The following is a 22,721-nucleotide window of genomic DNA, read 5'->3' as shown; positions in this document are numbered from 1 at the left end:
GCTGGGGGCAGAGCTGCGGCATTCTCTTAATGTCACAGGAGACGCCACGGCCACAAAATGGAACTTTATTCAGTCACAGATACTGGCCCTCCATCCAAGAGCCCCAGAGGCAAGGGCCTGGGGCCCAGTGCTCCATACCCAGAGCTCGTCCTTGGAGCTGGGCAGAGTAGGACGCTGGCTGAGGGCCAGAGCTGCCTCTTGCTTACAGCCTTAGGCCTAGGGTAGCAGCAGCTGTGGCCCGGCCTCTCCCAATGCTGGGGGCTTGGCTTTGTGCCCCAATCCCCTTCCTGACTGAGCTCTATAAGGGACTATTTCTTTTTTTTTTAAAGAATATAAGCAAAGTGCTTTGAAAAAAAGAACACTGGAAACCATCCAGAACACAGAGAACACCCTATTCCTGCTACGGGGTGGAGGGAGAAGGTAGAGGTGGCCAGGTGCCTACAGGGAAGGCTGACACAAACGTCACTCCTGCCCACGTGATTTCAGTCTCAAAAGATGGATATTCCGCTAGGGAACCGAAAGATACTCCAGGCTCCCTATAGACGTATGCTGGGGCCATGCTGAGCTGCCCTGACAGGCAGCCCTGGGGGCTGAGGAGCAGACATGCAGGGTAATGCAAAGAGCTAGGGCCACAGCTGGGAGGGAGTCCTCAGAGCCCAGGCTCCCCACTGAGCTGGAACACCAGCTCAGCTCTGAACTTCAGGACCTTAAAAGTGAAGGAAGATGACATTCTCATTTCTACCTGAGTTGTGCTTGCACAGAGGGGATGTCTGTACCCTCGTGGACGTGAAGGGGAGGCCCCGTGCCTGCCTCCTGGGTCCTCTGGAGGGGGACCCACCACATCCTTTCCACCCTTCCCTCCCAGGCCCTTGGGCCCAGCTCTGGCCAGGAAAGGGGGGAGGCCATAAAGGAGGCAGACCACGCCTTTCATTTTCTCCCTATGGTCCTTATCGTCCATACATCCCAAATACTAGGAAGCTGAAGAAGACAGTGACCCCCACTAGGGAGACGGTGGCAGGTGCTGTGAAGAACTGGCGGTAATTGATACGGAAGTACCAGACCACACCCAAAAGCACCACAAACACAGGCACCACGAGGCTGCCCACACGGACGCCGAGGCTGGGCGGCTCACTGGCTGAAGAGGGGGCCAGGGAGGCCGAGGGGCCTGGAACAGCTGACCCAGGGGGTGAGTGGTGACAGTGAATCACACAGTTGTCGGTAATGTTCAGGGAACGCAGTGTGCGGCCTGGGTCCTGGAGCAGGCGGCCCTGGTAGATCAGTTTCATCTGGCTTTCTTGTCCAGGGAAGTATTTACTGTAAGGATGAGAGAGACAGAAGGAAAGACAAGAGGGCAAGGTATGAGGAGGCCGAAAGGCCTGGACCGACAAAGCAAGGCACTGGGGGGGAAACTGCAGGGTGGCTTTCTAAGGAAGTGTTCCCCCACCCGCCCTGTAAGGGCCGCACCTGACGCTTCCCTGCTGCTCCCACGTCTGTATCGGCCTCCTCCGAGAAGACCTAGGGCTGGGGGCATGGGGTACAAGCAACCACCCACTTACCTCTTCAGAGCACCCACAGTATCCTCTGGCCTGGCCACAGCCAGCTCCTCGGTGTCATTGAGGAATTTGAGCCGCACACTGATGAGGCAGGTGCTATCCTCAGATGTCTGGGGCACCTCTGGACCGCTGCTCCCCGGGCCCGCTTGTCTTTTGGGCAGGCCTTGGATGTCAAGCAGATGCTCAAGGCTGGGCTCAATACCACCCCCAGCTCCGGGTTCCCCTGTGGAGTCTCCCCCACCTTCGCCAGCCTCTTCAGCCTTCTCATCATTACCCTCTGATGGATGCGGGAGTTCGGTTGGCTCTGGGGTGCCTTGGCCCGCCACCAGATGGTCCACGTGCCCCAGGTGGAGGACGGATGTGTCGCCAGCTGACACAATAGTGCCCAGGAGCTGGCTGCTACCGCTGTCGGCTACGTAGGTAGAGAGCCAAGCTAGGACCAAGGCTAGAATCAGCACCGCCACACCTGCCACCACAGTCACCTCATTACCCACACCCTCAATAAGGGTGACATCAGAGAGCTCCATGGCCTGGCTGCTGACTGGGTCCACACTGCAGGAACAAAGGGGGATAGCATCAGCAGGGCATGAGGGGTGGCAACCAGGTGTCCTGTTTGTTTAGGCTCTAACCGGCCCAGCCCTGAAAGAAAATGGAGTTCAGTGTCCTGTAGAGACACAAACCTTCCGAACTCTGGACCCCCGATGTACAGCTAAGGACTTAGCCCTTGCCTCTAACCTGAAACGCTGGCTTTCAGGCTCCACGCCCTTCCTCTCTCACATTCCAGCCCCCCCCCCCCCCGTAAGCATGGATCAGCAGGAAAACCTTACAGCTTTGTTGCTGCCGCTGCTGCTACTGTTCGTTGCTTTTTTGGCAGGTGGGGAAAACATTTGCTTCTGTGAGCCCTGAGTTTCTCTAGGATTTTTATCTATCGGTAAAGCAACTATGTCCCCCCTGAGATGCCTCTAAGGTGGCTTCAGAGAAACCAAAAAAGCCCGGAATATTTTATTTGGGGCCCTTTGGAGGCACAGGGCAGCCACTCTTGCCAGATTGTGTCATTTGAACTCAGTCTCTTTCGTGGTCATGGATCTAGGTCCAGATGTCAAGAGCCAAAGAAAATTGATTCATCAAAAGCAAAGTCAGACCACCCCAAAGGGACAGCTCAGTAGGGGCCATCAACAGACACTATGCAGCGGACATTGTGTCTGCCTCCTCCGGAATTCTTCTGGCAGCAAAGCAGAACAGACACCAGAAGCACCACCCTCCTGGGTCACTGTAGGCTCACAAATGCAAAACCACTACCTCCATGGAACTGATTCGGACAAGATTCCAAAATGGCTCTCACAATCCACATCGCCGTCTCCCCTCTTGTCCTGTGTTCTCCCTCGGCAGTTTCTTAGAAAGGTAGGAAGGATATCTGCTTGCTCCTTGGAGTACCTACCCTTTCCCTTGGAGAATCTGCTGCTTGCAAAGCTGTCCCTGGGCAAATCCAGTCTGATGATTATCATTACCAGACTATTCTCACAGCACCTATAAAACTTCATTATACTTATCTACCAGTCCATCTCTCTACTAGACTCCTGGAAGATAAGGTTCACGTGTATTTCTCTATGCACCGTAGTGCCCAGCATAACCCCACAGTAGCTGCTCCAAGGATACTGCGGAACATATCAACATTTGAATACTTTTCACATCCTTATTTAGTACATGGGCCCTGGAATCAGGAAAACAAAAAACAAAAAAACCCAAAACTAACTATAACCCCCTTTGCCTCTTACTAGCTCAGTAACCTCAAACAATTTTCTCAGAGACTCAGCTTTCTCATCAGTAAAATGGGGTTAAAAATAGTACCTACCTCATAAGGTTGTTTTGAAGATGACGGGAAATCATCGAAGCAAAATACTTAGCACAGTGCCTGGCACATTGCAACTGTTCAGTAAACAAACAGCAGCAGTTACTTATCACTCCCACAGCTAAACCCCTAATGGTAAGGTTAACGTCATTAACCCTGATTTAAAGAAAAGGAAACTGCGGCGAACAGAGGCAAAAACGATTGGCACAGGCACAGGGAACTTTCGGGGGGAGGGACTGGGCAGGACCCCAGGTCTCCCTTCTCAGAGGCCTTTGCTCGCTCCTCAACCTGTGAGCGACCCTGACGGCGCGGTGAGGACGGGTCCCCGATCCTGCCTTTTCTGACGCGAAGGCTCCGCGTTTGGGCGGTCCTATTCCCGCGGCGCTGGAGAGGAGTCCGTGGGTCCACCCAAGCCGAAAGGCTGCCTAGTTCCGGCCGCCGTGGCCGAACCCGCTTCTCCCAGCCCGCGACGGGTAGACTCAGGTGAGGGGTTCACAAACCATCCACACCCCTCACACTTCGGGGCGGGGCCGGGAGACTGGGGGCGGGGCTTGAGTACGCGGGGGAACATGGGAAATTAAAGGGGATCTGGACCGGTACTGTGCCTGGATAAGGAAGGAGATCCTCACCTGAAACGGCCAGACTAAATGTTTTGACTTCGCCAAGACGGCCCGTGGACTCACCTTTCTGTAGGGGCCGGGGGAGGGGCTGGCTAGCCCTGATTCTGTCCAGGGTCCGGTCTCTTCCGGCTTCAACCGGAAGCTGTTAGAACCAGAGACAGGAAGTTCCACCTCCGCGCCTTGCACTGATGAAGACAAGCTACGTAAAGCGGGCTGACGTAAACGTATTCTTTAAATAAAAGGGACAGGTTTCTCAGCGGAAGGAGGGGCGGAGTTATTGTTGGCGGGATCCTGGCCCTCCCGGGGCAGGGCCACGCCTGGTGGGCGGAGCCTAAGGAGCCCATGGGTGAGGGGCGGGGCCAGGAGGGAGTTAGGGGAGGTGCTTGGGCAAGGGGTGTGACTTCGCGTCTGGATGTCCGAGCGGGCTGGCACCGCTGGGCAGACCAGAGCGGCGCTTTCCTCTTCGCAGCCTTTTTCTTCCGGCCTTGCTCCCAGCCTTCCTGGCTGATTGGATTTATTACTGCTCTGCAACGCGCACTGAGCTCCGGGTTAGCGGAATCAGCCGGGACTGGTCTTTCTGATCTCAAAGAGTTCAACTCAGGGCTAGTCGAGATGACAGACAAGGAGACAATTTAGTCACCAGCCGGTGCTCCGAGAATGCGGCCCCAGGTGGTGTGGAACCTTGGTAAATAAGGCAAGAAAGCAATTCAAAAGAAAACACAGGGCTTCCCTGGTGGCGCAGTGGTTGAGAGTCCGCCTGCCGATGCAGGGGACACGGGTTCGTGGCCCGGTCCGGGAAGATCCCACGTGCCACGGATGCGGCTGGGCCCGTGAGCCATGGCCGCTGAGCCTGCGCGTCCGGAGCCTGTGCTCCGCAACGGGAGAGGCCACAACAGTGAGAGGCCCGCGTACTGCAAAAAAAAAAAAAAAAAAAAAAAAGGCACAGATTCATTGCAGGCTTAGGACACAGGGAAAGCAGGACCCCCAAGAAAGACAGGGAAAAAAGGTTCAGCTTACAAGAATTTATCCGGATTTTTGAAATTAAAAATTGTTCTAAAGACGTTCTGGGGGTTTTGCTGTTGTTTCCCAGTGAACTATTGATTGAAGTGTAAATAATGCTGACGGGAAAACTCAGAAGCGAAGAGCTCGTTAGTTTTCACCAACTGAACACATCGGTGGAAACAGGACTCACATCAAGAAATAGAAAATGGGGGCTTCCCTGGTGGCACAGTGGTTAAGAATTCGCCTGCCAATGCAGGCGACACGGATTCGAGCCCTGGTCCAGGAAGATGCCTCTTGCCGCGGAGCAACTAAGCCCGTGCGCCACAACCACTGAGCCTGTGCTCTAGAGCCCACGTGCCACAACTCCTGAGCCCGCGTGCCACAACTACAGAAGCCCATGCGCCTAGAGCCCGTGCTCCCCAACAAGAGAAATCACTGCAATGAGAAGCCCACGCACCACAACAAAGAGTAGCCCCCGCTCGCCACAACTAGAGAAAGCCCACGCACAGCAACAAAGACCCAACGCAGCCAAAAATAAATAAAGGAAGAAATAGAAAATGACCCCAGAACTGCCCTTCAGTCCTCTTCGCCACTAACTTCCAAAGAGTAGTCACTACTATGATTTCTGTCACCATAGTTTTCTGTTTTTGTATTTTGTATAAGTGGAATCAAACAGTATGTACTCTTTGGTGTCCAGCTTCTTTTTTTCTTTTTCAGTCTTTTCTTATTGTGGTAAAATATACATGAAATTTACCACTTTAACCATTTTTAAGTGGCTAACTCAGTGGCGTTAATTCACTATGTTGTGCACCCATCACCACTATCCATTTCCTTTATTTATCCCATTTCCTTTCCCTCCTCCCCCCTTTATTTCTACTTTCTGTCTCTATGAATTTGCCTATTCTAGGTACCTCATGTAAGTGGGATCATACAATATTTGTCCTTTTTTGTCTGGTTTATTTCACTTAGCATGTTTTCAAGGATCATCCACGTTATAGACCATATCATTTCATTCCTTTTTAAGGCTGAGTAATATTCCATTGTATGTATATACCACATTTTCTTTATCCATTTATCTATCAGTGGACATTTGTGTTGTTTCCACCTTTGGGGTATTATAAATAATGTTGCTGTGAGCACTGATGCACAAGTATCTGTTTGAGTCCCTGCTTTCAATTCTTTTGTCTGACTTCTTTTGATCAACATTATGTTTGTGAGATAAAAGGTACTGTTTCAATTTCTGCATAAATGTATGTTTTGGATTTAAAGTTTAGTGTTTTTATTGTGATGAACACAGGAGAAGGCAGGGCATCATAGTACAGTTAAAGAAAGTTTTGAAGAAAGAGTACAGATTTACCAAGTGAAGTTCCAAATAGAGAGAACAGCAGGCTCAAGGGCTCTCAATAAATATTAGAGGGAATGAAAAAGCACTGAGTTGAACCACTGTTAATGCTTTTGAGAGTTTATTATATGCCAGGTACTGTGCTAAGCACCTCACATACATTATCTCATGGAGCCCTACCAAGTACCTCATATTGTATCCACTTTACAGATTTGGAAACTGAGGCTCAGAGAGACTAAATAATTGTCCAAATTATGCAGTTAGTGGTATAGCTAAAGTTATCCAGTCCTCCCTCCCTCTCTCTCTCTCCTCCTCTCTATGTATTATATATATATATATAAAATATAATCTTATTGTCAATATTTGGTCCCTTACTATTTTCACTTAGCTATTACCATAAAGCATTTCACATGTTGGTGAATATTTTTGTAGCATCAGAGCACAGTTTTAAATAGCTGCTCAACAGTATTACCTTTCACGTTGCACTATACTTTTTTAAATTAATCATCTCACTTGGATAGACATTTAGATCGTTTTCAGTACTTTGTTCTTAAACCGCATTTTAATAAACATCTTTATGACAGTTATTTGTACACATCCATGATTCTTTTTCCCCCTAGGGTAAATTCCAGAAACTGGAATTACTGGGTCAAAGGATGTTCACATTTTTAAGATTTTTGATACACGGTGCCACATTGTCCTCTAGAACGTTGTACCTATTTTCATTCCCATCAGCAGCGTGAAGAGCACCCCTTACTGTTCTCTTCCCCCAAAACAGGGTAGAGGCTAGAGAGGAACAGGGAATATTTGGGGGGGGGGCTGCAGCTTGAGAGATGTGAGACTCCTGAAGATGTTTATAAGCCAAGAGGAAAGAGGAGAGGAGAAGGGGAGAAGTGAAGATAAATGCAATCTGAGAAGGGAAAATGACTGAGCAGTGGCCTCTGGAGCCAGGGAGGGCTGGGCTTGCCCTGCAGAGGATGTGGGAAATCTGGCTTGCCCCCTGCCCCAGGTACCGATCCATCCATCTGGGGTTAGGAACATACACTCTGTGTTCCCAAGGCTGCATGGATTGACTTCTACCATAACATTTACCATATTACATGTCATTTTTCATTTTTCTGTCTTACCAAATTCTTTGAAGGCAGGAACTGTGTTTTGTTTGTTTTTATTCCAGTATTCCCAAAGTCTATCCAATGCCTGCATGCAGCGAGTACTTGATAAAAATTTATTAAATGAATGATAGATGCATTCAGAGAAGTTGGGGGAAGAGATAGGGAATTTGAGAGAGTTGTCTTCTGGCCAGAGGTGAAGTCTTTTTTTTTTTTAATTGAGATATAGCTGATTTATTATATGTTTCAGGTGTACAACATAGTGACTCACAATTTTTATTTTATTATTTTTTTAAATTTTTGGCTGCTTTAGGTCTTCATTGCTGCGTGGGCTTTGTCTAGTTGCAGTGAGCGGGGGCTACACTTTGTTGCAGTGCACAGACTTCTCAGTGCAGTGTTGCGGAGCAACTCTGCGCAACTCTTGTTGCGGAGCACGAGCTCTAGGCGTGCAGGCTTCAGTAGTTGCAGCACGCAGGCTCGGTAGTTGTGGCATGTGGGCTCAGTAGTTGTGGCTCACAGGGGCTCTAGAGCACAGGCTAAGTAGCTGTGGCGCACGGGCTTAGTTGCTCCACAGCATGTGGGATCTTCCCAGACCAGGGTTCGAACCCATGTCCCCTGCATTGGCAGGCGGATTCTTAAAAACTGCGCCAGCAGGGAAGCCCCATTTCACAATTTTTAAAGGTTATATTCCATTTATAGTTACTATAAAATATTTGCTATATCCCTGTGCTGTACAATATATCCTTGTAGCTTTTTAATTTTATACCCAGAAGTTTGTACCTCTTAATCCCCTGCACCTATCTCCCCCCTCCCCCCCTTCCCACTGGTGACCACTAGTTTGTTCTCTATATCTGTGAGTCTGTTTCTTTTTTGCTATATTCACTAGTGTGTTTTATTTTTTAGATTCCACATATAAATGATATCGTACAGTATTTGTCTTTTTCTGTCTGACTTATTTCACTAAGCATAATACCCTCCAAGTCCATCCATGTTATTGCAAATGACAAAATTTCATTCTTTTTTACAGCTGAATAGTATTCAATTGTATACATGTACAATTGAATATATATATCTGCACAATTGAATATTCAATTGTGTATATATACGATTGAATATATATATACACAATTGATACCATATATATATATATATATATATATATATATATATATATATATATCACATTTTCTTTATCCATTCATCTATTGATGGACACAGGTTGCTTCCCTATCTCGGCTATTGTAAATAATGTTGCTGTGAACACTGGGGTGCATGTATCCTCTTGAATTAGTGTTTTCCTTTTCTTTGGATATATACCCAGGAGTGTAATTGCTGGATCATATGGCAGTTCTATATTTAATTTTGAGGACCCTCCATACTGTTTCCCACAGCTGCAGCACCAATTTACATTCCCACCAACAGTGCACAAGGGTTCCCTTTTCTCCACACCCTCAGCAACATTTATTATTTTGATCTTTTTGATGATGGCCATTCTGACAGGTGTGAGATGATACCTCACTGTAGTTCTGATTCACATTTCTCTGATTATTAATGATGTTGAGCATCTTTTCATGTGCCTGTTGGCAGTCTGTATGTCTTCTTTGGAAAAATGTCTATTCAGGTCTTCTGCCCATTTTTTAATCAGGTTGTTTCTTTTTTTTTGATGTTGAGTTGTATGAGCTGTTTATATATTTTGGATATTAACTCCTTATCAGTCATAATCATTTGCAAATATTTTCTCCCATTCAGTAGCTTGTCTTTTCGTTTTGTCAATGGTTTCCTTTTCTGTGCAAAAGCTTTTAAGTTTAGTTAGCTCACCAGAGGTGAAGTCTTAAGATAGCCATGGCAGTGAGGAAAATGGATAGAAGGGAAGAAGGAAGAATTGGCTGGGGATGCGGATATGCTTGGAATATCCTTGGAATGCTCAGCAGCTGGGATGAAGGGGTGGAAAAAGTGGAGGTTGAGTCTGACAAGGATGCGTTTTGTGAGTATGTACAGCAAAGGACAGGATGCAGTCGAGTTAAAAGTGTTTTGAAAGAGGGGCCTTCAGGGTTAGGTTTTTGAGGGTGGAGGAATTATGAGAGGAAAAGAGAGGGAAGAAAGAAGCCTGCAGCTGGGACTATATCACTGCCCAAAGCTGGTCTCTTACATATAATAATAATTTAAAATTAACAGAGGATTTTAAGGGATCTTAGCTCCCTATCTGTTTATTTTTCCTAAACTATTGAACTTGGGTATTTTTATACCTTTATGCGCAATTATGATGGCTATAGAGTGGTGAATGTATCTGTAAATCCTGGATGTTGCCTTAACTAAATGTTTATAGTAAATCCGTCCTGTAAAAAATCAAAAAGTGCTCTTTCCCTAACCGCTAGATGCTATTTGTTTCATGTTTGCCTATTTGCTAGGCAAAAAGGTGTTTGTTCCTTTAATTTGCATTCATTGGATTACTAGTGAGTTTTTGCACATCTGTCATGTTCCATCAACCACCTTGTAAATTAATAGTTTAGGCCTCATGCCTTTTCTTCCCTTCAATTTTTTTTTTTTTTTAATTTCACAAGGATCCACGGGGACACCTCTTAGTAAAAAAATTAAATGCAGACCATAAAAAGCCCCCACTGGCACAGTCCCTTTCCCCTCCCCAGAGGGGAATATTTGGGAACCTGCCTTCCAGGCCTTTTTCTATTCATCTCTAATCATGGGGCTTGGTTTTGTTTGCTGTACATGTTGTATTCCAACCTTGGTAACAGTCTTGGTCATCTTTCCAAGGCAGTACATATGCTGGTCACTTGGAATCCCTCCCCAGTTTTCTCCTGCTGTGGGTACTACCCTTTGTAAGGACTGAATTGTATTCCATAGTGTGAATTTGTTTGACATTTCCCACATGTTGAGTTGTTGCTAGCAAGGCGGGGATGAATATTCCTGTGTGTGCCAGCCTTTTGTGTAACTGGGGAGCAATTTAAGGGGACTGCTATTGCCCACTGAAGAGGCAATTTCCTTTATGACCCACAGGATGAGCAAGAACTTATGTCTCCATATCTTCACAGGCACTGCATATTATCACTCTTTAAAATGTCCCCCGGGAATTCCCTGGCAGTCCAGTGGTTAGGACTTGGTGCTTTCACTGCGGTGGCCCGGGTTCAATCCCTGGTCAGGGAACTAAGATCCTGCAAGCCACCAAAATGTCCCTCAATCTAGTAGGAGAATTATATCTTACTGTTGTTTTAATTTGCATTTCCCTAATTACTGGTGAGGTTGAGCATGACCATGCATTGCTTTGACAGGTATTTGAGTGTCCACTCTCTGCAAGGCATTGTACCAGCACCAAGTCAGCAATGGTGAATAAAACAGATGTCATGCCTGCCCTTACAAATCAAAGAAGTGAAATCTTTTAGTGGCAGATACTTTTTCAACATTTTGCCTTTTACTTGTGTTTTTGATTCGGTGCTTTTATAACCAAATTTAAATGTTTTCTGTATCCACACCGATGAGTCTTTTCTTTTATGCTTTTATCCTGGAAAATCTTCTCTTATCCCAAAATCAGATACATAATCACATGCATCTTTTGGGTTTTCTTTAAGCAGATATTTATCATTGTAAATATAACAGAAAAGGCCATGCTCGCTAGGGTCTGCCTGCTGTAAAGGGGGAGACAGCTCGACATCCTCCCCTGAGAGTGAGGCTCCTGGCTTGGCCCCAGGACTAGAGAGGATTTCCTTCTCTTCTCTCGGGCTTTTTGGATCTGTGAAATTAAAGCAAAAATTTCACCTAGAAAGGAGATGGTGCTGCTCTGCATAACGAGGTAAAAGACTGTCTTCATGGTGAAAGGAAATACCCACAGAGACAACTTTCCACAGAGGAGGGGAGGCTGGGCAACAACTGCAGGAGGCCGACCCAGGACTGCTGATACATCTCTACCATGTGACTCCAAGTGGTAATTACAGTGGAGAGCCCAGGGTCCCTCACCTCAGCAAAGGGACAGGAAAACAGGCTGCTGGGAGCCATCTCCTCCAGGGGGTACTACAAGCTCAGGGTCTGGGAGAGTTCCTGTGTTGTTCTTATACTCTTTCTCCTATCACAAGAGTGACAACTGCTCAGTGCAGAAAACCTGGGAACCACCAAAGAGTACAAAGAGGAGGAATAAACATGGAGCGATAGGTATCTCAGCCACATTTCAACCTAAGAGTCACACTTTGGTTCTGTGCACAAATCATTTATTTGCGTTCATAAAAACTGGCTTGGCCTAAAAAGCTTCCTCTTAAAGGTGAACGGTGGTACTTTTGACTCTGGGACCAGAGGAGGAAGTGAGAGGGAAAGAAGGGAAAGCTGGTGGCTGGTCCTCCTGTCACAGACCCTCAAAGACCATGAGTGCGGTGACCACAGTTTAAGATAGTGTGCATCACTGAGGGGTGAGGAACAACCAGCCAGTGCAGAGAAGGCTCTGCAGAGAGAGGGCTATTAGGCCAAGTCTTGAGGATCAAATCAGCTTCAACCAGGGCAAAAAAATGTGGGAAGGGTAGACCAAGCAGAGGGAACGGCACATGCAGATGCCTGGAAGCAAAGGGGAGCAGGTCATATCCAGCGATGGGTAACTAGTTTGCTAAGGCTGAGTTACAGGCATCTCAGAAGGGAGGAGGAGGATCCGGATGCCAGAGAGCTTGGCGCAGGCAGGGGCTAGAAGGTGTGTCTGCCTTGTTAAGTTTTTATTTTAGCCTGAAGGTGGCATGGAGCCACTGATGGGCATCATCAGAGTTCTGATTCCCAAAGATCGTTCCAACATCCTTGCAGGGCGTGGATTTCAAGACTAGTCAGTGAAATCCTCCCTTGAAGTGACAAAAGCAGGACGGGCACTGGCAATGCAGCTAGAGGCAGAGTCTGTCACTCTTTAGGAGTCTGAACAGGTACATGGGTAGCAGGGGAGAGGGGACAACAAGGATCACTTCCTCCTGGCTTGGGGCCTGCCTGGATGGAGGGGCCATCATCCACTTAGGCACAGGAGGAGGATGCGGGCAAAGGCGGAGTCTGCAGACCTTCCCATGGGAGAGAGGAGCTGAAGTTCAGGTCGAGCTGGAGGTCAGCAGGTGGCTCAAGAAGCCAGTAGAGGGATGAGCTGGCCCCAGAGGACATGCAGAGTGTGGATAAGAAGCCAGGGACTGGTCCTCCAGGGTTGCGGGGGACAACTGATGGAGGGGGCAGGACAAGCTCTGGGAGCAGCTGGGCACGGGGCTCACTGGATACACCCGTCCACACGCAGCAGCAGGTAGTCCCTGAGGAGCGGGGGCAGGGGGAGGCGGGCGGCAGCCTGTCGGCAGCGGCTACCCAGCTGAGCACGGACGGCCAGCCGGGCCAGGTGCTGCAGCCGCCTCGGCTGATTCACCATGCACAGGGCCGAGCTGTAGAAGGCTTCGTGCTCCTAGATTGGGAGTGGAACAGGGTCAGATGGCCCAACGCCCTGACTTTGCCCTTCCATCTGGGGGTGACCTAGTGGTGGGGCCCTGGGATTTTGCAACCTGCACCCACCTGGGCGTTTGGCTCATCTTGAAGGACTCAGATTCAGAAGCAAAGGCCCTGCAGGGGTCATGGGAGCTGGGACCACACTGCAGAGCAGGGTCTCAGCCATGTCTGCACCCACCCTGACTCCAAAGATACTGGCACAGTGCCCACTCAGTCAGAGATGCCTGATAAATGTCTATACTGATGCAGGTAAGAGAGAGGCTAGAGAGTTGTGTGCAATTAAAGGTTGTTCTGAGCTTCCGGGGGCAGGGGCACCCTGGAACCCAGAGGTTTCACTCTGCCCGTCCTCCTCCAGCCCAGGGTCCCTCTTGCTCCTGCCTCCAGGAAGCCCACCCTGGAGGGACAGGCCTGGGGCTCATCCTTCCTCTCTATCTCCCCCACAGCCCAGGAAGGAGCTGTGCTCATGGGGCGGACTTACCTGCCACAGCTCTGGAAGCACTGCCTCAACCCAGGTATCACAGGATGGAACACAAGGGTAGGCATTAAGCAGGACTTCCAAGGCTCGAGGGAAGTTGGCACAGTGTCTCAGCATCTAGAAATCAAAAGAGAGTCTCAGGGCTTCCCTGGTGGCCCAAGCGGTTGAGAGTCCACCTGCCCATGCAGGGGACACGGGTTCGTGCCCCGGTCCGGGAAGATCCCACATGCCGCGGAGTGGCTGGGCCCGTGAGCCATGGCCACTGAGCCTGCGCATCCGGAGCCTGTGCTCCGCAACGGGAGAGGCCACAACAGTAAGAGGCCCGCCTACCACAAAAAAAAAAAAAGAAAAAAAGAGAGAGTCTCAGACTAGAAAACAAAAGAGGGTCTCAGGGGTACCATGCCTCTACCAACCAGCCTGGGCCAAAGCCCCACTCACATCCAAATCTGTTTTTTTTTTTTGCCCACCCACGTGCCATGCGGGATCTTAGTTCCCCGACCAGGAATCGAATCCGTGACCCCTGCAGTGGAAGCGCAGTGGCTTAACCACTAGACTCCCAGGGAAGTCCCACATCCAAATTTGAGAGGCCAAGATCTGAGTCCCTCCTCATCCTTTTCTAGCCTCAGTTTACCCCACCTTCAAGTGTGCTCCAACCTCCTGGCCCCAGCCAGTTTCCTGGGGGCTGTTTTTCTCCCTTAGACACCCTCTCCCATAGCCCTCACTGGTCCTTCCCAAGACGGGGACAGATCTCTGGCCCAGAGAGCGGGCTCTCTGTCTCTTAGCCTCTATTCGTGGAGGCTGGGCAATTCCAGCTCCAGGCATCCCCCGCCCGTCAGGAGTCTTCTCTCACAGGCCCTCCCTACGCACCTCAGGGCGCACAGGCTGGGCCCCATAGTCCAGCAGCGCAGCAAAGAGGATCTCGGGCTCCCAGTTGGGGGCGTCCTGCACGGCCTGCAGCGCGCAGTCCATGGGCGTGTGGCCCGCCCCGTTGGGAACTGCAGCGCAGGCCCCGTGGTGCAGCAGCAGCTCGGCCAGGCCCCCGCAGCCGTTGGCACAGGCGTTGTGCAGCGGCGTGTGGCGCTTGCGCCCTGCTGCCCGGGCATCTGCCCCGGCTTTCAGGAGCCGGCGCGCGGCGGCCTGGTGCTTCCGACTGCTGCCCGGGCCCTCGGCCCCCGCGCACGCGGCGTTCAGGGCCGTCTCGCCCTGGCTGGTGCGCAGGTTCACATCGGCGCCGTGCTCCAGGTAGAGAGCCACGTGCTGCTCCAGGCCTCGTGCCGCCGCCACGTGCAGGGGCGTCACCTCGCTGTCCTGCACCGCCAAGTTCACGGTTGCTCCCGCCTCCAGCAGCTGCTTGGCGCACCTGGAGGCAGGGTACAAGGCCCCTGAGGCAAATCCTGAGGGACCAGGCCTGGCCTGGAAACCCCTCAGCCTGCTGTCATCCCTGACCCCTTCTTCCCACCTCTCTTGGCTCAAGCGAGCCTGGCGCCCACCGCCAGACTCACAGAAGCCCCATGACAGACAGCAGAGCTGGAAGGCCCATCCAAGTCACTGGGAGCACTGCAGTTTTCAGCCCAGAAAGGTTGTGGTGCAGCCCAGGACATACAGCAAGTTAGTGACTGCGGAGGAATTAATACTCACTGCCTCAGACCGTCCTCCCAGAGTCGAACCTGACTCCCCCATCAGATAGGGACCCCAAGGCCTTGTTCTGAATCACTTGTCAGTGGTCTCCTAACATTTTGATAGCACAAAAAGTTTTGAAAACCCACTAATGTGTACACTGTGAAGCAAATAAAATTAAGGAGTATGACCCCCAAAGAAAACAGAAATAGAAGTCCTAATTAGTAAAAACAAACAAACAAACAAAAAACAGTCGTAATTAGTATTTTCTTCCTGTCTCCAAACATGAAGACCACATTTCTCAGCCAGCCACACCCACTCCAGCAAAGGAAAGCACTTGGGTCCCGCTTACTTCACTTTCCCCTGGAGAAAACAAACAAAACCAAACAACAAAAACCAGATTTTAGGGAGCATGTGTTTCACAGGTGTTTCATAGGTCAGAACACTGTTGAGGCAAATATGCATCATTAACCACCTCGGGGTAAACCAAACACGCTGCAAACTAAATTAATGATGGCACTAAACTAACAGTAATTTAAAAAGCCAGAAGGGCTTCCCTGGTGGCGCAGTGGTTGAGAGTCCGCCTGGTGATGCAGGGGACACGGGTTTGTGCCCCGGTCTGGGAAGATCCCACGTGCCACGGAGAGGCTGGGCCTGTGAGCCGTGGCCGCTGGGCCTGCGCGTCCGGAGCCTGTGCTGCACGACGGGAGAGGCCACAGCAGTGAGAGGCCCACGTACCGCAAAAAAAAAAAAAAAAAAAAAAAAGCCAGAACAGTAGCCACTGGAAACTCAGGAGCAGATCCATCAACCCCATCGAAACCCTGATGAAAAAATATCCTTCCCCAAAATGGCCAGCATTCCAGCTCCCTTCAGTGCGCATGTCCGGTAGGCACTTTGCTCAGTGGCCAAGCTTTGAGTAGCAGCCAGCCAGCCACAAACTACTTAATTTATTACCTTGGTAAGTTCTAATCATAGGCTAATTTCTGTTTCTATATACTAAATTTAAATAACTCCAAGAAGCTCGCTCAGTAGGGTTCCAGTAAGTGAAACCATTCTCAGTTCACTTAAAAGGATCAAGTGTGCTGGAAGGTGCACCACATGCCCATAAGACCTCAAGAAAGGACTGGAAATTTTGGATCATTTCTGGGTCCATCACTGATCTAGATCTACACGGGCAGATGTTCCCAGCACGTGGGCTCTGGAATGCCTTTCAGGAGCCCTTGATTCCTTGCCCCCGCCAGCCTTGTCTGTGGACCTGACTTGTCAAAGTGCAAATACCTTCATGTAGGGGGTGGCCAAGAAACTGTTGACCTTAAAAAGGTGGGAAGAGGACGTGTGCTTCACACTAAGATTGGGAAACACTGGGCTAGATCTTTCTTGATGCCTACCTCAAAATAGCTAGGAATGTGGCTGCACAGGGTTCCCAGGGAATAGGAGACTGCAGTTGGGACAGGGTTTTTCCAAAAAGCAACAGGGCTTCTGCCTACTGTGCTTAGCTGATGTGACCTTGGACAAGTCACGAAACCTTTCTGAGTCTCAGTTTTATCACCATAGAATGAGACCTGTCTCAGGATAGAAAGCCCAGAGATAAACCCATGTACCTGTGGTCAACTTATCTATGACAAAGGAGGCAAGGGTATACAATGGAGAAAAGACAGTCTCTTCAATAAGTGGCGCTGGGAAAACTGGACAGCTACATGTAAAAGAATGAAATTAGAACACTCCCTAACACCATACACAAAAATAAACTCAAAATGGATTAGAGACCTAAATGTAAGACCGGACACTATAAAACTCTTTGAGGAAAACATAGGAAGAACACTCTTTGACATAAATCACAGCAAGATCTTTTTTAATCCACCTCCTAGAGTAATGGAAATAAAAACAAAAATAAACAAATGGGACCTAATGAAACTTAAAAGCTTTTGCAAAGCAAAGGAAACTACAAGACAAAAAGACAACCCTCAGAATGGGAGAAAATATTTGCAAACAAATCAATGCACAAAGGATTAATCTCCAAAATATATAAACAGCTCATGCAGCTCAATATTAAAAAAACAAACAACCCAATCCAAAAATGGGCAGAAGACCTAAATAGACATTTCTCCAAAGAAGATATACAGATGGCCAAGAAGCACATGAAAAGCTGCTCAACATCACTAATTATTAGAGAAACGCAAATCAAAACTACAATGAGGTATCACCTCACACCAGTTAGAATGGGCATCATCAGAAAATCTACAAATGCTGGAGAGGGTGTGGAGAAAAGCGAACCCTCTTGCACTGTTGGTGGGAATGTAAATTGATACAGCCACTATGGAAAACAGTATGGAGGTTACTTAAATAACTAAAAATAGAATAACCATGTGACCCAGCAATACCACTACTCGGCATATACCCTGAGAAAACCATAATTCAAAAAGACACATGCAAAAAAAAAAGAAAGACACATGCACCCCAACATTCACTGCAGCTCTATATACAATAGCCAGGTCATGGAAGCAACCTAAATGCCCATTGAAAGACGAATGGATAAAGATGTGGTACATATATACGATGGAATATTACTCAGCCATAAAAAGGAACGAAATTGGGTCATTTGTAGAGACGTGGATGGATCTAGAGACTGTCATACAGAGTGAAGTAAGTCAGAAAGAGAAGAACAAATATCGTATATTAACGCATATATGTGGAACCTAGAAAAATGGTACAGATGAACCGGTCTGCAGGGCAGAAATAGAGACACAGATGTAGAGAACAAACGTATGGATACCAAGGGGGGAAAGTGGCTGGGGGGGGGGTGGTGGGATGAATTGGGAGATTGGGATTGACATGTGTACACTAATATGTATAAAATAGATAACTAATAAGAACCTGCTGTATAAAAAAATAACTAAAATAAAATTCAAAGAAAAAAAAAAAGAATGAGACCTGTCTCCCATGATGTTGTGAGGACATGTGTTTCTGGCATGTGAGCTGGAAACACACACACACACACACACACCCCTTCCCCAAACCATCTCAGCCCCTGGGCACCTACTGTAAGGACTCAGGGGTTGTGCAGAGGTGCAAGGGGGTCGTGCCTTCCTCAGACAACACATTGACCTTGGCGCCGAAGGTCAGCAGCAACTGCACACAGTCGGACTGGGCCCGGGCACAGGCCTCGTGCAAGGCGGCCCGGCCCCCAACCCGGGCGTCCAGCTCAGCTCCCTGCCGGATCAGGTAGCGGGCGCAGTCGGTGTAGCCTCGGGCAGCAGCGATGGTGAGCGGTGCCGTATGCTTGGCTTTGGGGGTCAGCACCCAGAACCCTGGGGGGAGCAGGCAGCGTTAAGGGGGGTGGGTATGAGGCTGGCAGGCAGGGCAGGCTGTCACGTACAACGGACGCTGCCCTGCCCTCTGTACGCCTGGCTGAGCACAAACCCTGTGCTCGTCTGTACCTGTGGAGAGGGGCTTGCTCAAGCCCCCAACTGAGAGTGTAAATTGGAACAGCCTTTTAGAACAGCTTGTCAGTCTATAACAAAACGTAATACGTGAGTCATAGGAAAAACATTTAATTGCTCTTTTTTTTTGGCCACACTGAGAGGCTTGTGGGATCTTAGCTCCTCGACCAGGGACCGAACGCTGGCCCCGGCAGTGAGAGCGCCGAGTCCTAGCCACTGGACTGCCAGGGAATTCCCTTAATTGCTCTTTAAAACCACAAGGGCAGCTAAGGAGAGTGAATCCTGTTAGGGAAACCTCCGGGTCTTTGAGCTGCTGATGCAGCCCTTGGCTCTTTTTGTTAACTTGGGCGCTCTGGTGTTGGGGAGGGGAGGGAGTTACACACAGGAGGGCCTGGAACTGACTCAGGGAGTGGCCAGAGCAGAGCTGAAGAAGTCCTAGGATGCTCCTGGGGTGGGGAGGGTGGCATGGAAGTGGGGGGAAGGGCGGAGAGGGGGGATAAGAGAGGGAGGTAGAGAAAAGAAGAGTGGGAAGAGGGGTCGATCATGGGACTGGTGTTGAATCCGAATTGTAGAAATAGCCAAGGTCTTGTTCGAAGGACACAGATGGCTAACATCCTGCTGTCAGTTGTTTGCATGGTAGCTAAGTAAATCCCCGGGTTTCCTAAATCTTGGGTAAAGCATGTTTTGTTTTTTATTAGGATTGAAATTAAGGCCAAGTTCCATTTGGGAGATGGAGATGGTGGACATGCTGGAAGAGGAGACCAGGGTGCCCTGGGTGGGGTCACATCTCTAACAGTTGAAGGAATTTGGCCTGGTGGTGACCGTGAGAGCATAAGCTCTCCAAGGATTGTGAACCCCCATATCCATGGGTGGGGTTTGAGGCAATCTCCTGTCAATCTTTTTTTTTTTTTTGCGGGGGTGGTTTCTTTTCTCCTGCCTAAGAACAGGGCAATCATTTGGTTTACATGGACAAACCTTCTGGTCAGAATAGATCCTAAGGAAGATCATCCAACAAGTACACAAAGATGTTGGTCATACTGTTATTTAAAAGAGTTTTTTTTTAAAAAAAGAAACCTAGGGATTTCCCTGGTGGTCCAGGGGGTAAGACTCCACGCTCCCAATGCAGGGGGCCTAGGTTCGATCCCTCGATGGGGAACTAGATCCTGCATGCATGCCGCAACTAAGAGTTCGGATGCCTCAGCTAAGAAGTCTGTATGCTGAAACTAAGACCCGGTGCAGGCTTAATAGATAAATAATAAATATATAAATAGTTTTTACAATAAATAAATAAAACAAAAAAGAAGCCTAATCTAACCAATCTATTTGGGGGCTAGTTATATAAATCATGGCACACCCATACAATAGAATTTATGCACCTATTTAAATTATTACGTGGAGAATTCCCTGGCGGTTCAGTGGTTAGGACCCTGAGCATCCAGTGCCAAGGGCCCAGGTTCAGTCCTTGGTTGGGGAACTAAGATCCCGCAAGCCGTGCGACATGGCCAAAAAAATTATGTGGACTTATGGTTATTGACATAGAAAGATGTTACATGAAAAAAACAGGCTATAAATAGCATCTGGAGTATAATTTCATTCTATGAAAGAAAAAATAGTCACGTGTGGATATACATCCAGAGAAACAACTGCATTCGACAACAACTGTGTTCCTGTGTAAGTCATATAACATGTTACTATAACTTTAATTCTGAAAAGACATACAAACCACTAAGTATGCCTCATCTCTGTTTAGGAGGGAGCTAGAATCGGCAGTGGGAAGGGATGGTCTAGTCTATGGTCTGGAGGGGGGCGATGGGGCCCAGGCTCCCTCCCCACCCTCCCCTCCTCCCTCTCCCTCCTCTTCTGCCCCCACCGGGTGCTCCCTACCCTGTTCAGCTGACCAGGCCAGCTGGTTGCTCACTGTCTCCACAATCATGTTGGCAGCGTCTTCATCTTGGAACAGGGCTTGGATCTGTTGCAGGTCACCGGAGAACAGGGCATTGTGCACAGCTGGGTCCCGGCAGGAGCGGCGCGGCCTAGTGAGTTGGGCCCGGGAACTTGGGGGGCACCTTTGGCTCTGGCACTGCTGGGCTGCAGCCCGCCGCCGGTCCTCCCATTGCAGCCACTCCCGCTGCAGGCGGAGAGAGCGCAGGGTGGAGGAAGTGAAGGGGAAGGTCTCCCTTGCCATGGGGAGGGATCCAGGGGTCTGGGCAGTGGCAGCTGGGCAGAGCAGGTTCCCTCGGCCCGACTGCCACCCGTGCTCTGAGGAGCCACCCTGCCCCCAACCCATGACCCAGAGGAAGGAGCAGCTGAGGCTATAAATAGGCCCTTTGCTGTTCTGGTAAACACAGTTTGCCCAGAGTCATGATCTTGGTGCAGAGGAAGTGTTGGGTCAACCCCCAGCCCGCGGCTAGGGACAGCCCCTGCCCCTGCAGATACCCTCCAATTGGGGAGCCGGCCCTCAGCTGAGCTCCAGGTCCACATCCTCCCACTTCTCTGGAGTGAGCATCTTGGGTTGGCAGGGTCCGAGGTGAGTGAAACAGTCAATCAGGGAAACGGACAGGACAGGGTCTCTCTGATGTTGGCTGGAGGGTAGACCGCTGCCCAGGAAATAAGGGCAGGTCAAGTCAGAGTTTGAACACCTCTTCTTGGCATCTGTACTAACAGCAATAACTCTGCACATATAGGCACAGGGCTTAACAGTACTTAAATCACTTCTCTATCCATCTTTACTCAGGTGACCATACATATTTTCTGGCTTGCCCGGGTAAACAGCAAGCTTGACTTTGACAATAAATTATATGATCAGGCTCATTATCACAGTTTGAACACCTCTGAGATGGGTGGTCTTATTTCTGTTTTACTGACGAGGAGCTTAAGGCTTAGCAAGATGAAACCACTTGCTCAAGGTCACAGCTCGTGAGGGGGGAGCCAGACGAGGACCACAGTGGGTCTGACTCTGTAGATGGTGCACTTTGGTGAGAGAGCCTCTCCCCACCTTCCAAGCAGGACAGCACGGTCCCTAACACTGCCTTTCATGAGTCTTGGTTAGGGGTTTTGTTTTGTTTTTTTCCCACAGCTCCTAAAAGGGCTTACATGCCTGCCCGAGGAGGACCAAGGGCTTGACCTCCCAACTCTGGGGACCAAGGAGACCTTCAAGCCACAAACCCACTCACTCAAAGTGGCTGTGCTTCCATGAGCCTCTAGGGGGAAGAAGGAGCCCGTGAAACAGCACTGGGCGCTGTGGCTGGCGAGCAGCGAAGGGGAGGGCGGGAGGGGGGTCAGCCCTGGCGCCACGAGCTCTCCTCAGCCAGTGGGGGGTGGCGGGCAGCCCCTTGGCCCCTCAGGGTCCGCCTGTCCCCATCCCGCCCTGGCTGCAGGCCATGGCTGCCCCGGTCCACACACACACACACAGACACACACACACACACACACACATACACACACACACGCGCGCGCGCGCGCACACACACAGACACACACACACACACACACCTTTCAGCTCCCATTCTCCCACTTTCAGTCACCATCTCGAGGCCTTTAACCCGGACCGGCCCTGCCTCCTACCTGGCGTTCCCTCCTCTGGCCACAAGCCCTCTGCTCCACTGCCCAAAGGGAAGGATCTATCTAAACAGCTCGTTTCCTAGCTTGAAAACGTCTGCTGACTTCCAAGCCCTGCCCTTTCCCGCTAAGCCCCATGCCCTGCTTTGGCCTCCCATCAGGCAGCTCTCCCTGCACAGATCCTCGCCTTTACCTGCCGCTCCCTCTGCTTGGAATTCCCTTCTGACTCATCCCTCAAAGATCACCTGCGGTGGGAGACACCTGCTCAGGTCGCCCACCCCTGCGGTTCCAGCCACTTCCAGCCACTCCCCAATCCGTGCTCCTGGAGGACCTCCCGTGTGCTTTGTCAAGCCCGGACCACAGCCGGCTGCGCTGGACATGGGCTCCAGAGCAGGACCTGAACGGATTCAGTTGGGGTTCTAGTGCCCAGCGGGGCCTGGCGCACAGTAGATTTTGTCGTGGTGCTGAGGAGCCCTTGGCTTGTCGTGGGCCAGCCTCTTATGTGTAGCACGTTGACTGAGGGCCCCTGTCCTCCGCCAGAGCAGACGCTCATCTGCCTGCCCAAGTGGGTGGCAACAGCCTGGGCTGTTTCCAGCTCTGCCCTTACCCTGCTGCTTCACCCACGCTGGCCCCAGCCTCTTGGTGGTGTTCCAGGGTGCGGGATCCCGGAGGAGGAACGAGATCATGCCCAGCGAGGGCTTG

General features: G+C 49.9%; 2 protein-coding genes across 5 annotated transcripts; both read right to left on the bottom strand.

The window, feature by feature from the left end:
• Positions 1-49: 49 nt before the first annotated feature.
• On the bottom strand, positions 50-4,182 carry TMUB2 (transmembrane and ubiquitin like domain containing 2). Of its 4 annotated transcripts, none has more exons than XM_082604687.1 (4): positions 4,086-4,182; positions 3,406-3,479; positions 1,557-2,105; positions 50-1,314 (listed from the first exon to the last, which is right to left on the bottom strand). In XM_082604687.1, exons 2-4 carry the CDS (start codon positions 3,438-3,440, stop codon positions 948-950), a joined length of 951 nt encoding a protein of 316 aa, XP_082460813.1. In that variant the 5' UTR covers positions 3,441-3,479; positions 4,086-4,182; the 3' UTR covers positions 50-947. The 4 variants fall into 4 exon arrangements, with proteins under 4 accessions (XP_082460813.1, XP_082460811.1, XP_082460812.1 ...); XM_082604685.1 differs by having other exon boundaries at positions 4,032-4,087; XM_082604686.1 differs by lacking the exon at positions 3,406-3,479 and having other exon boundaries at positions 312-1,314; positions 4,086-4,174.
• Positions 4,183-12,672: 8,490 nt separating this feature from the next.
• Positions 12,673-20,646, bottom strand: ASB16 (ankyrin repeat and SOCS box containing 16; the record flags this gene model as incomplete). The annotated part of the gene is made up of 5 exons (XM_082604580.1): positions 12,673-12,888; positions 13,408-13,521; positions 14,272-14,764; positions 18,062-18,329; positions 20,346-20,646. The coding sequence occupies 5 exons, from the start codon at positions 20,644-20,646 to the stop codon at positions 12,703-12,705; spliced, it is 1,362 nt and encodes a 453-aa protein (XP_082460706.1). The 3' UTR covers positions 12,673-12,702.
• Positions 20,647-22,721: the final 2,075 nt, after the last annotated feature.

The sequence above is a fragment of the Mesoplodon mirus genome (genome assembly GCF_964341445.2).
Source record: "Mesoplodon mirus genome assembly, chromosome: 18".
NCBI classification, from domain to species: domain Eukaryota; kingdom Metazoa; phylum Chordata; class Mammalia; order Artiodactyla; family Ziphiidae; genus Mesoplodon; species Mesoplodon mirus.
Note: the sequence above shows the minus strand (reverse complement) of the source record. Positions and strands in the feature narration are given on the sequence as shown.